Source organism: Heteronotia binoei, chromosome 14 (assembly GCF_032191835.1).
Source record: "Heteronotia binoei isolate CCM8104 ecotype False Entrance Well chromosome 14, APGP_CSIRO_Hbin_v1, whole genome shotgun sequence".
Lineage (NCBI taxonomy): Eukaryota > Metazoa > Chordata > Lepidosauria > Squamata > Gekkonidae > Heteronotia > Heteronotia binoei.
This window is the reverse complement of record NC_083236.1, coordinates 15,102,486-15,115,984: the sequence shown is the minus strand read 5'-3', so window position 1 is coordinate 15,115,984 and position 13,499 is coordinate 15,102,486. Positions and strand designations below refer to the sequence as shown.

At 44.6% G+C, this 13,499-nt stretch overlaps 1 protein-coding gene across 1 annotated transcript in view; it reads left to right on the top strand.

Annotated features, from left to right (window-relative positions):
* HARS1 (histidyl-tRNA synthetase 1) overlaps positions 1 to 13,499 on the top strand; it is a 36,143-nt gene that overhangs the window by 949 nt on the left and 21,695 nt on the right. Inside the window, exons 2-6 of the mRNA XM_060254462.1 lie at positions 1,122 to 1,211; positions 6,838 to 6,957; positions 9,024 to 9,119; positions 10,380 to 10,505; positions 12,198 to 12,305. Coding sequence (XP_060110445.1) covers positions 1,122 to 1,211; positions 6,838 to 6,957; positions 9,024 to 9,119; positions 10,380 to 10,505; positions 12,198 to 12,305 — 540 coding nt within the window. The remainder of the gene's footprint in view (positions 1 to 1,121; positions 1,212 to 6,837; positions 6,958 to 9,023; positions 9,120 to 10,379; positions 10,506 to 12,197; positions 12,306 to 13,499) is intronic.

Here is a 13,499-nt window from a genome sequence, read left to right as displayed (position 1 = left end):
TTAAGTAACAGCCCAGTCATGTTGAAAACAGAAAGATGACCTGTGCCAAGCATATTTCAGATTTGTAGCAAAGGTGTAAATGAAGTCAGACTTCACTGTGTTCAGCCCCGCCCCATCTTAGCCAGTGTCTGACTGAAATCAGATATGGATATGCTCCATTCACTGACATGTCGGCATTCATTGCTTTCATCTGTCAAATGGGGATTCCAGGTAAGACCAGAAAGTGTGGATACACAATCTTTCCCTCACCTTTCCCCATATCTATGATAAAAGGCGCCAATGCTGGGCAGACTCCTCAAGAGTGCTGCTGCTCTGTTGATAAGTTGGTGGCCTTATTGGATGGCTGAAGAGTTAGCATTCTTTCCCTCTTTCCAATTGGATTACTGCATAAAGGTTGAAGTAAAACTTTCTTCCTTGCCCTTCAAAGAAGTGGCAGTGGTTTCCATACTCACAGCTTATGTGAGGGAATCTCCTTGTTACCCCAGTAACCTTTACATTGCTGTTGTAAGGAAAGTGATAGAATGGGCCTTGCCAATACTGAGTAAGTCTGACCTGCGGAATGCCTATGAAGGAACATGCTGTAATTTTAAAACAGCTTTATGCTATTTCTAACGGGCTAACCAAAAGTGAGCTGGTGAGTAAACTAGAAGCAAATGCTGTGCAATTGCACCTGCAACAGAACTAACTTGTAGTCATTGTTGCAGGGGGGGGGCGCGTTTCCTGGCTCAGGGACAGTTTGAGAACCAGTTTGGTGTGGTGGTGAAGTGCACGGACTCTTATCTGGGAGAAATGGGTTTGATTCCCCCACTCATTCACATGTACCTTGTGATGTGACTTTGAGTCAGTCACAAGTTCTCACAGAGCTGTTCCTCTCAAGAGCAGTTTCTCAGCTTCACCTACCTCACAGGGTGTGTGTTGTGGCAAGGGGAAGGGGAAGGAGATTGTAAGCCACTCTGAGACTCTTTCGGGTACTGAAGGGCAGGGTATGAATCCAATCTCTTCTTCGTCCATTTACCTGATTTGAGTAAGGGTTTTGTATTTGTCTATGGTAGCATGTGAATATGCTGAAGTCAAGATTGTCTACAGTATCACCTCTGCTGATTCAGTATCTTCTCTTTCAGATTGCTGAACAAGTGGCAAAACTCCTAGAGATGAAGGCAGCAATCTGTCCCGAGAAAGGGAAGCACAAGTTTGTCCTCAAGACACCCAAGGTAAACTCTTGTGACCTGTTTGTCTGCAGTGGTGAGCACCAGTAATCAGCCCTGGTCATTCCTGCTGTGAGCAGAAAAGAGTTAGGGCGCTCAAAAGAAAGTTTGCCACCTTTGTGAAACCAGATTTGGGGTTCCATTCTTGCAGTGCGCTTGAGGCCTGTTGGGGCCAAGTATGTTCCCACAGGCCAGAAAAGCTTATCACAGGATCTTTCCTGATGCATCTCAGAGAACAGGCCTCAGCGGTGTGAAGATGCAGGCCTTGAGTGATTTTTCCCAGACTTTCTTCCCACCTCGTGAAATGGAAGACTTTTGCCTCCTTCTGGTACTGGGTAGTTTGTCTTGCTTGCTTGAGTTGTTTGGCAACTACTGGCATGAATCAACAAAGAGAAAGTGAACGGGCCACACCAGTCACTAAAAGAGAAAAAATAAGATTAAGGCTGATGGTGCAAAAGAAGGTGAAATATATTTGATGACTGTTAAAATTTCCAACATGCTTTGCCAGTAGGCTTCGTCAGGGGAATCTGTTAGTCTTGAAGTAATTCTTTAAGAAGTTGACAAGATCAATAGCTGAGTAACAGAATAGAATAACAATAGAATCTTTACCTTATTTTGCACCACTGGCCTGGACCTTATTTTTTTTGTTTTAATCAACAAAGTCACATATTTCCTAAATTTCCTCATGGTTATTGTTTTATCCAGAAAGAGCCCCAAGGCGCAATGACAAACCACCCCGTAAAAAGTCTGCCGTGAAAACATGCGACATCACTCCAGAGTTGGAAATGACTGGTGCTTGCACCTTTACGTTTTTTATCGTCTTATCCAAGTGCAGTAGAAATAGGGTGTGTGATCTGACTTTCAGATGCGCCCACCTCCTTATGCATGAGGGGTACAAAGTTCTCTGCTGTTTAGGAGAGGCATCATTATACACAGGACATGCGCAAAGGGAAGGGTCAGAGTGTGACCAGTAAGTGCGCTAACAATATGCACCTTTAAATACAACTCTGTTTGCAGATCAGCCCAACAGACAACACTGCCTCTGAAATCTACTGCACAATGTTACACAAAAACATGGATTTGCAAAAACCTGTTCCCTCAAAGTCTCATTGAAATGGCAGCATCTGCAGTGTGGCCTGGTCTGGTGCATGCTAGTTAATGCCCCATCCTCACTCAAGAGCATCCTCACTCAAGATGCACCAAAATCACAAAAAGGACAAAATCACATAAATGCAGCAACTGTGGCAGTTACATCTCCACAGCAGTTGCAAAAACAAAACACCACAGAATGCTGTGAAAGCGCTTCATGCTGTAAAACCATCTGAGAAGCTCAATCCTGCAATCTTTATCCTCACTCATTTTTCCATTTCTCCCTCCCTGGTCTCATCCCAAGCTTGAGAGTTTCCTGCTGCTCCTTTCCACCACTATGTACCTTGTGATAGAAAACTTCCAGGGCACATGGACTGGGTCAGCTAAAAGAATCAGAGGCAAAACAAGCAATCCACCATGAAAGCAATTAATGTAGTACATTATGGTAGCTGTGCATACCTACAAAATCTCAATATCTGTGTCTTTTTTGACAAATGGTTTTTTTTAAAAAACCAAAAAGCTACAATTCATTCATAGTTACTCACATTTACTAGGGAATGAAAAAAATTAGACTAAGATAAATTAGGCTTCCCAATCCCCAGGTCCCAACGGGGGATCCCCTGGTTTTACAGGCTTCCCCCCTCCCCCAGCCAGCTGGCCAGCGGGGGAAGCTCCACCCCCACAGCCATTATGCACCTCCAGGAACGATTCCCATAGGGAATGATGGGGAATTGATCCGCGGGTGTCAGGGGCTCTGGGGGGGGCTGTTTTTTGAGGTAGAGGTGCCAAATTTTCTGTATAGCATCTAGTGCCTCTCCCCAAAATACCTCCCAAGTTTCAAAAGGATTGGACCAGGGGGCCCAATTCTATGAGCCCCAAAAGAAGGTGCCCCTATCCTTCATTATTTTCTATGGAAGGAAGGCATTCTAAAAGGTGTGCTGTCCCTTTAAATGTGATGGCCAGAACTCCCTTGGAGTTCAAGTATGCTTGTCACACCCTTGCTCCTGGCTCCGCCCCCAATGTCTCCTGGCTCCACCCCCAAAGTCTCCTAGCTCCACCCCCAAAGTCCCCAGATATTTCTTGAATTGGACTTGGCAACCCTAAGATAAAGTATCAGATGATTAATCTTCTAGCCAGAGGTACAGTTTTTTAGTTATAGTACACGTAGAGATATTACCTGAAAATCTGTTCTCCACATTTTTATTAAAACATAATTTTATACCCTTTTAAACACAGACTTACTTTAAAAGATATCTATTCCATTGATAATTCACAAATCATTAATATTTAAGCCCATTGATTTTTTTTTCTTACCAAAAATAATCAGGTTACAGACCAGGTACATCTTCAGCCCTATGACCCTTTGGAAATAAGCTGTAGTGAATGCACATTTGAAGCTTGCTGCTCTTATTATTAAGATGGCACTGCTGGTGTGGTCAGTATGCAGAAAATGTTTCGTGCTGTTTGAAGTAAAATCCATCTCAAGAGATGCAACATGTTCACTAAATTCTGTTTTGTGATCACTTGAAAATAATTCCAATGCAGTTCTGTTTAACTTTGAAGATTGCATCTCTTAGAAAACGATGTGAAAGCATCGCCACCCCAGAGTCGGAAATGACTGGTGCTTGCACAGGGGACCTTTCCTTTTTCCTTTGCTAACTGGGTGGCATGATTTCTAATTTCAGGGATCATAGTCCCACTGCATTGTTTTTTGGATGTCTCATCCTGTTGATTACATTGTCTTAATGCTGTGCAAACCATCTTGAATCTTAGTGAGAAAGGCCAGCTACAAATAAATTAAATAAATAAATTGAGAGGACTGGTCAAGATTGAACAAAAAAGCCAGCTGGATCCAATCCTAACCTTATTTAAAAATGTAACATCAGAATATTTTATTGCATGACACAAAACAGGTGTGCACAAAGTTCTTGCCCTTGCTTGTTTATATGTTAACTTTACACCATTTATTGGTAGCGGATTAAATAATTTCTTAACTAGCTGCTTTCCATACTGACGCCAATACTCAATTAAATGGTGCTTTGGTGTAGTGGTTAAGTGCACGGACTCTTATCTGGGAGAACCGGGTATGATTCCCCACTCCTCCACTTGCACCTGCCGGAATGGCCTTGGGTCAGCCATAGCTCTGGCAGAGGTTGTCCTTGAAAGGGCGGCTGCTGTGAGAGCCCTCTCAGCCCCACCTACCTCACAGGGTGTCTGTTGTGGGGGAGGAAGGTAAAGGAGATTGTGAGCCACTCTGAGCGGGAGGGCGGAATATAAATCCAATGTCGTCGTCATCTTCTTTTTAAATCCATAATGGAGTGGGAAGAAACTGGGAAGAGGTTAGGCTGGGTTAGCATTTTGTGGCAGTGAAAGCCAGAGTTATCTGTATATTTACTTATGGACTAGAACACTTTAGTTTAGGGGAAACTGAAGTGGCTAGGATTAGGCCATGTAGTACCAACAATTTGGTCATTAAAATACAAAAAACCTTGAAGGCTGAAAAATGAATCTGGCTTTTTCAGACTGGCTCTTTGAGCTAAAGAAAATTTGTCAAGGCTTGTCTTGGGGTACCGATAAAGCAAGATCCAATTAAAAAAGTAATAAATCTGTTCAGGGGTGTATGGATGAACCGATGCCTCAAGATTCCTGTTGTTTTTACTGTAGCAAACCAACCGCTGTTATCTCTTCAGAATGATTTATATGCAGCCTGTTTCATCCACGCTTGTTTGCTTGTTGGAATGTAACCTAATCCCCTTTTTTTGGGCCGGGCTCCCATTTGTCTCTCCCTGATAGCCAGTGCTGTTAAAATCTCCAGAATCCAAGGTGAACCTCTGCTGGGAGAAACAATTTGTTCCAGGTCAAAGGGCAGCAAAACATTTGCCTTATTTTGCTGTCTTAAGTGTTTGTGTATGTTGCAGTTAATCAGTCACCAGTAAGGTGACCATATATCCATACACTGGCTGCAAAGTTTCTGGAATAGATTGTTCTACAATTTATATAGCATCTGCTTAATTAAAACCGAGGCTTTGGTAACCACAATTCATCTGGATAAGAGCAGCATGTTTGTACCAATTCCACCCAATTTATCCCTGTATAAGTCCATAAATGTCAAGGGGCAAGCGTGCTCAGGATTGCCAACTTAGCTTCCTATCTCTGTTCTATGTGTCCTTCTGGTGAATATCTCTGAATTTGTTTCTTATTTCCTCTGCAACTAGCTAACAGTGCAATCTTAATAAGAACATTTTGAGTCCAGTGGTACCTTTAAGACCAACACAATTTGTTGGTCTCACAAGTGTCACTAGACTCAAATGTTGTTCTATTGCTTCAGACCAACACAACTACCCGCCTGAATCTAATGCAGTCTTAAGGCGACTTTTATGGAAGAGAGCCCCATTGCATAGACTTGTTGAGGACCGCTGTGTTAAGCAGTTCTAAGCACCACCCTCTGGCTTCTCATCTGCTGGTCTTGGAATCATGCTGGTGTTTCCCCAGAGAGCATCTGGTAAGAGCAGCTGTGCTGCATCGGGCTAAGCATCACAGTTCTGAAGACCGGGCACTTGGGGACGTGCTCGCAGGGAGCCTCTAAGTAGAGTATGGAATCGCCAAGCCCTGCCCAAATGCTGGTTCCCTCAGCACCTGGTCTTCAGAACTGTGATGTTTCTGAATATGGTAAGATTGAGGGTTACCGGTTAGTTAGTGTCACTGACGGCATTTGATAGGCCTGTTTTCCAAGAACTTGTCTGCATTCCTAGATAACCATCACATCTTACTGTGCTGAATTTCATGCCTTACGGGGGGGAAACGATGAACATAAGAAGAGTTCTGCTGGATCAGACCAGTGATCCATCTAGTTCAGCATCCTGTCTCACACAGTGGCCAGCCAGTTCCTCTGGAGGGCCAACAGCAGGGCATAGAGGCCAAGGCCTTTCCCTGATGTTGCCTACTGTGTTTCTGTTAATCTTCTGCCTGAAGACTTAATTGGGTGATTTAATTGGCCTCATATGAAGGGCTGTGGCTCAGTGGGAAAGTATCTGCCTTGTATGCAGGTTCAGTCCTCAGCTTCTCCAGTTAAAAGGACCAGGCAGTAGGTGATGTGAAAGACATCTACCTGAGACCTTGGAGAGCTGCTGCTAGTCTGAGTGGACAATACTAACCTTGGTGGACCAAAGGTTTGATTCAGTATAGGACAACTTCATATGTGTGTTCATGTGTACCGGAAAAAGAGTTCATGTGTACAAGAAAAAGCATTGACCGGATGAAGCTCTAGTCTGTTTTCTCTCTGCACCATCCAAAACTCTTTAAGTCTGTCATTTGTGTCTCCACTTGTGGCTTCCCTGCCCCCAGTTTAAAACCCAAATGCTTTAGACTTTCCTTATAGAGAGGATACTTTGAGAGAGAAACTTGAAAATTTAATCCCACTATTGAATGCTGGAGAAGCAGTGTTCCAGAATGGCCATGTTGCCCACCTCCTTTTCCTGGATATATGGAATGGAAATTGCTCCGGGCTCTTTCTAACTTTATTTCTTCCATTTGGGGCTCTCAGGGTACCAGGGACTACAGCCCCAAGCAGATGGCCATCCGAGAGAAAGTCTTCAGCATCATTACCAACTGCTTTAAGCGTCATGGAGCTGAGACAATAGATACCCCAGTATTTGAACTCAAGGTGAGATGGGACAGTATGGTGTAATGGCTAGAGCATCAAAATAAGACCTGGGAGATGCAGGTTCAAATCCCCCACTCTGCTAGGAAAGCTTGTTGTATGACCTTGGGCCAATCTCTCTCTTTCTTTGTCTCTCTTAGCCTAATTTACTTTACAGAGTAAGAGTTGTGAGTATAAAGTGGCAGGGGGAGAAAGATCGGATCAATTGAGTTAGGTTCCCATTAAGGAGAGATGTCAGAAATAGATAAAATGGGCAAGAGTGGTATAGGTGAAAGATAGAGACATAATTACCAGTGTTGGCTTCAAAATGATGCATAACCTAATTTGTCTGCCGCTTTCTGACAGCTGAAGGAGGTTGTGGAAGAGATTTCCATGAACAGCTGGGTTTTAGCTGTGGAAGCTTTCTCTGGAATATAGACTGACAGTTACTTTACATATGTATTTAAACTTGCATCCCATCCTTTTTTTTTTTAAAGAGTAGAAGATAACTTCAATACCAATGGCACAAAAATAATATAAAAATCTATTTTATTACTGTTAAAATCCTCCAAATTTGCTAAATGTTTTGCCAACAGGTAATCTGTCAATTGTGCAGTATTTCTCCAAAACAAGTATGAGATCAGTAGCCCCTGAAGAAGCCTGTTGGTGAAATGTCTGGAGCAGGGCTGGCCAAACTTGCTTAACATAAGAGCCACATAGAATAAATGTCAGATGTTTGAGAGCCACAAGACATGAACATTCGATGTTTGAGAGCTTGAAGACATGAAAGAAGGCAAATAGATGGTGGGAGGGAGGAGGGAGAGGTGAAAAGAAAACAACTTTAAATGCATTCTCCAAGCCATTGGCTGGCTTGGCAAAGTGATTTAAAGCAGTGGTCCCCAACCTTTTTGGCCCTGGGGTGGGGGCACCCAATTCTACCTCCCCCCCCACAGCTTTTCCTCCTCCCTCCTTCACCCCCTGTGCAGCCTCGCTGCCCCCTCCTTCCATTTGCCTCGCCTCCCCCCCTTTTCATCATTTTAAGGCCATGGAAGGGGCTATGAATCGCCTCCCAGGCCAACACCCTCCCACACCGATCAGCTGATGGGCGGGGAAACCACCACAGCAGCAGCAAGCAACGCTGCCCTTGCCTCCTTCCCTTCCCCGGCCTTAAAATGGTGAAAACAGGGGGAAGGGGAGGCACTGCGGGGGTGGGGGGGGCGGCGAGGCTGCGCAGCCCATTTCAAACCATGACCCAGTACCCGTTGGGGACCCCTGATTTAAAGAGAGAAATGTCTTCTCCACACTGGCTGATGGGCGGTGGGGACTTTGAGAGCTACACAATGTGTGTGAAAGAGCCACATGTGGCTCCCAAGCCACAGTTTGGCCACCCCTGATCTAGAGGATTTGGGGGGGGATTTTAACTGATGAATAAAATAAATTTTATGCTGTTTTGCACCATTGGCCTTGGCCTTATTTTCTGTCTCGGTGACTGGCGCAGCCCTTTTATTTTCTCTTTTTTTACGAGAAAGCGCCAAAGCTGCTCACTTTTATCTAAATCTTGAAAACAAAGGGTTGTAGAAGCCTAAATGTCTGAAAGGAAGGTAGCAAAATCTGACAATCTTCTCTGAAAACAAGCAGTGGAGGGAATTCCAGAGAGCCAGCAAAGAAGGGCCGCCTCGGTGCTTCCAAAGGCAGGATGCAACCAATACTCCCTCTAAGCTGCGGAGTCTTGTGAGCAAAAATTCTACTTCGTGAGCTCCTGGCATTGAGGTTGTGAGTTACTGAATACATTAGTTTGCTCTGGGGCCATTTTTCCTGAGCTAAGACAAAAAGGTGTGAGCCAGAGGCTAAAAAGCTGTGAGCTAGCTCACACTAACTCAGAGGGAACACTGCATGCAATGGACTGAAGGGTGAGCAAGCCCTTTTCCTCATATGCTGGTGGGAAGAGGCATGTGGATCCCCAAGGAATTGGGGCCTTTTAGGACAGATTTGCAAGTTAAGATTTATTGTCCTATCCTATAGAAGCCCATGACACAACATTTTCATCATTTTGGGTTTTTTTCTGTGCTTCCCCTCTCCCCCCCATGTAGGAAACTTTGACAGGGAAGTATGGAGAGGACTCCAAGCTCATCTATGACCTGAAGGACCAAGGTGGAGAGCTGCTGTCCCTTCGTTATGACTTGACTGTATCCTTGTTCCTTGCCTGGGCAGGAAGTGCCCTTGAGCAGACCTGACACTCTAGGCAAAATCCGCAGATCCCGTCGCTGGCAGAAATTGTTCAAGAACTGGGGATGCACCCCGACTGCTTTTGGTTTTTGCATGCCACAACTTGGGTGCAGCTCCTTGCAATTGCTATTTTGAGACAAACAGGGAAAGAGGGTTGTGCTATTTGGGACCTTGAGTCAGTGCAGATATTTGGGGGTGGGGGTTATGACAACCTTCCTAATTTAAAGCTTAATGCTAAGTTTTGAGCTACACATTTGATACTCTCTTGCAGGCTTCATAGCTGTTGTGCTCCACTACTGTTAACACATTTTACTAAAAATGCTTTTGGAGTATTCCTTCTGGCCCTTGTCTTGATACTCTTTCACTAGGGGCCTTTTAGAAAAAGAGAAAACTGAGTTTGTACTCATTTGCTTATATCACCTGCTCATTTTGCCTCTTGGTGTCTTTTAGTAGGATCTTTATCCCGATATCTCTGGGCCCCATCTCCACAATGCTGATTATATTTTTGCAATTGGGTAGACTGAATTATTGCAAGAAGTGGGGGAAATAAAACCCAATCCTGCTATTTTGGAAAGGGAGCAAGGAGAGAATGCAGCAGTTCATTCCAAGAAAGAGGGGCAAACCCAGAGGGACCACCCAGGAAGAGGAGGGAGGCAAGACGGCCATTGAGGGCTTCTGCCACCCCCTGGAGGGGGATAAGTAACTCAGCTTCCAGAACAGAGCCCCTTCTCACTTTTGTGCATTTCACAGAGATGGTTCTCACTGCCTTTTACTTACTCTCCACATTTTAAAAGCTTTCTACAGAGGATTCTGGAGTTGCAGTTGCACTTTAAAGATCCTAAATGTCCAGATTTTGAGCCCTGTGCCTCATCGTTCAAACTGTGACAGTTCTCTCATAGTTAGATGGTAAGGGAGTATTTTCATCTCCAAAATCTGGGTGGGTAAAAGCTAGCAGTACCTGAGCGCAGTGTTAGTCTCTGCAGCTGCCATGCCTGTTCTCACCTGCCAAAGTAGGGTAAATCTGAGGCTGCAGATTTTTTGAACCATCCTGAAGTGGCAGATGGTTTTCTCCCCTTTGCTTGTCATGCTTACAACAGAGGTGACTGTGTGGTGATGTCTTCTGCTGCGCGCGCTCTCTCTCTCTCTTTTGCTGGCTGTCCTTGGAAGCATAAAAGTGCTGCCACTGGGCTGAGATGTTCTCCTTAGCCTTCTCTTCTCAGGTGCCATTTGCCCGTTATTTGGCAATGAATAAGATCAGCAATATTAAGCGGTACCACATTGCCAAGGTGTACAGGCGAGACAACCCTGCCATGACGAGGGGCCGCTACCGAGAGTTCTACCAGTGTGTGAGTACCTGCGGGGGCCTTTGGTGAGGCTCTGCTTGGCCTTCCTTCCACAGGACTCCTGCTGCATTTCCCTTCTCTGGCTTGGCAACTGATGCTTCTCCACCCCACCCCCTCTTGGATCCATGGTCCTCCCTCTGCCGGAGTTGCTTTTGGAGCTGCTGGAGAGCTGCTTCACATTCCTTGCCCATCTCCTTGTCCTTCAGGTTACCTGCCAAACAAATGCCAATTGAACTAAGCACAAAGACCACCCCTAGGGGGCAGCATGGAGGAGCAGTTGTTGTCCCGGGGTGGGGTGGGGGGTTGATGCTTGTGAGCTTTCAGCATTTGTCACAGTCCTTAGCATATGTAATGAGATAAGAAACCAGTATCCCTGTTCCGCCCTGGGGAGGTGTTTGTTCCAAGTTTCATGATAATTTGTAATTCAGCAATTTCTCTCTCCATTCTGTTCTTGAATGCTAAGCCAGCTGTCGCTGAGTATAGCTGTGCATCCACAGTGTTCCGATGTATTTCTCTTTTAGAACAGTGTATCAGAATGGGTTTTTTTTGTGTTGACATGCTCAAATGAGGGATGTGGGCTGTTTGTCTCATTACATTTACTAAACCACCTTCCACTATAATGCACCCTGTTTTTCTAGGGGCTAACTTATATTATTTCTCTTTTAGAACAGTGTATCAGAATATTTGGGGGGTTTTGTTGTTGTTTTTTGTCTTTTTGTATTGACATATTCAAATGGGGGATATTGGCTGTTTGTCTTATTGCATATACCAACCCATCTGATGGCAAACTATATGGATGTTATAATCTCTTGAGAAACCTTGTCCTCTATTTAAACCAACAAAGCCGGAATGTTGCCTAGATTTATGGCATCCGCACCTACGACGGCAGTCTGCTTTTTATCACTCCAATTTTTTTTAACCCTGTTTTGTCCTACACTAACAAACACAGATCCCTATTGGTGATTCTTTTAATCTGCTAAAAACATGCCCATGATTCCACACTGCCCACTTATATTAAGTATTGCTGCTTGCCATTCCCATTTTGTCTGATGAAGTCTGCTTAAGAGCGTACGAAAGCTTACATTCTGAATAAAACTTAGTTGGTCTTAAAGGTGCACGGCTTTGTTCTATGCTTCAGTCCAACATGGCGGCCTAATGGGATCTATCTACATCAATTATATATTTTTTAAAAACCTTGACCTCTGCATTTTTTATCTTTTCATGCTTCCTTTCCCCCTCCCCCACCTCCAGTGAAATCGGAATTGGAGCCCTTGTGCATCCAATTAAAATTATAATTCTCAGAATTGTAAATTATATATACAATCTGGAAGAAATATTCAGTTTGTATGACTTATTCTACTGTCTGTTTGAAGGTAAGAGTTCATTAAAAATTTGCTTGGAGAGGTGGATGTGATAGGGAATTATCGATGACTGGTTCGGGTGAAAGGGAGGTGTCTTTTTTGTTTTCCAGGACACAGAACCTGAATTTCTGGAGCTTTTTGCACCAGAGACCTGCCTCTTTTTTTGGCATATGTCGCAGTGTCTGCAGAGGGGCTACATAAAAGCCCGTCTTGCATATGTGTCCTTCTTGAATTGCATTTAACCAGTAGCTCAGCTGTGTAGGGTTCTGTGTCAACTGCCCCTTTTCACTAGCAGCTGTGGGTGTTTTCATTGCCTGCCCTTTTGTGCCCCCAGGATTTTGACATTGCCGGCCAGTATGACCCCATGATTCCTGATGCAGAGTGCCTGAAGATTGTGCACGAGATCCTGAGTGCCCTGCAACTGGGAGATTTTCTTATCAAGGTGAGAATAAGGTTGGGGTTGCGTGCAGTGTTATCCTGAATGCGTGCGGGAAAGATTTTTTTACAGCTGCCTTTTGTGTCCTTTGCAACAACAGCAAAATCCCAGAGCTGGAACAAAGAACAGCAGCTGATAACCACCTGTTATGTCTCCACAACCATCCTCAGTATTTTCTTCACCCCCTTTTCCTTTCTTGTATTTGGGGGCACTCTCATTTGTTGCCATGGTAAGAGTTCTGCCCTAGCAAACAGTAGGGTGCAGCAGAAGAGAGTGATAAGGATGATCAGGGGCCCGGGGACCAAGCCCTATGAGGAAAGTCCAAGGAACCTGGGAACATTCAGTCTGGAGAAGAGGAGGCTGAGGGGGGGCACAATTGTTCTCTTTAAATGTCAGAAGGGCTGGCATTTAGAGGAGGGCAGGGAGCTGTTCCTATGGGGAGCAGAAAGCAGGTCTTTCAGTTATGGGTTTAAATTATGGGCAAAAAGGTCTGGATATTAGGGTGGGGGAATTCTACAGTAAGAGTGGTTCAGTAGTGGAATCAGCTGCCTAGGGAGGTTTCGAGGTCCCCCTCACTGGCAGTCTTCAAGCAGCGGCTGGACAAACACTTGTCAGGGATGCTCTAGGCTGATCCTGCATTGAACAGGGGGTTGGACTAGATGGCCTCTGTGGCCTCTTCCAGCTCTATGATTCTGTGAAACAGTTTGCTTTTTGCCTTATCTTCTGTAGACTTTTGGAAAGGGCCCAGAAGTACGTCCACTTGAAAAGGGGAGTCCTGTTTTTTTTGTCAAACACTTCTTTGCCCACATGCCGTACAATGTGGGTTTGCAAGCTATAGAGGGAAAGAGATGTCTTGATTGATTCGTTGCTTCTGACAGAATCATTTCTGCTATCTGTCAGGAGTCGATTGCCCCCCTCCCCCCCTCCGTACATGCAAGAGGAGGGGAAACATTCAGTTTTCCTGGGTTATTGGATTCAAAGGAACCCAAAATGTAAGCAGTTCAAGCCCTTCCCCGAAGCAGGTTCCTCAGCACTCCAAGCTTTGTCAGCAGCATTAAAATGTGCAGAGGAGTACGACCCAAAAAAGGGGAGAAAAACTCAACGCTGCATGAGAAAGGACAGGACAAAGAAAAAGTAAAACATAACTGCATGTAGTACAAATATACAAAACATCAGTATATAATGTAATAATACAATCAG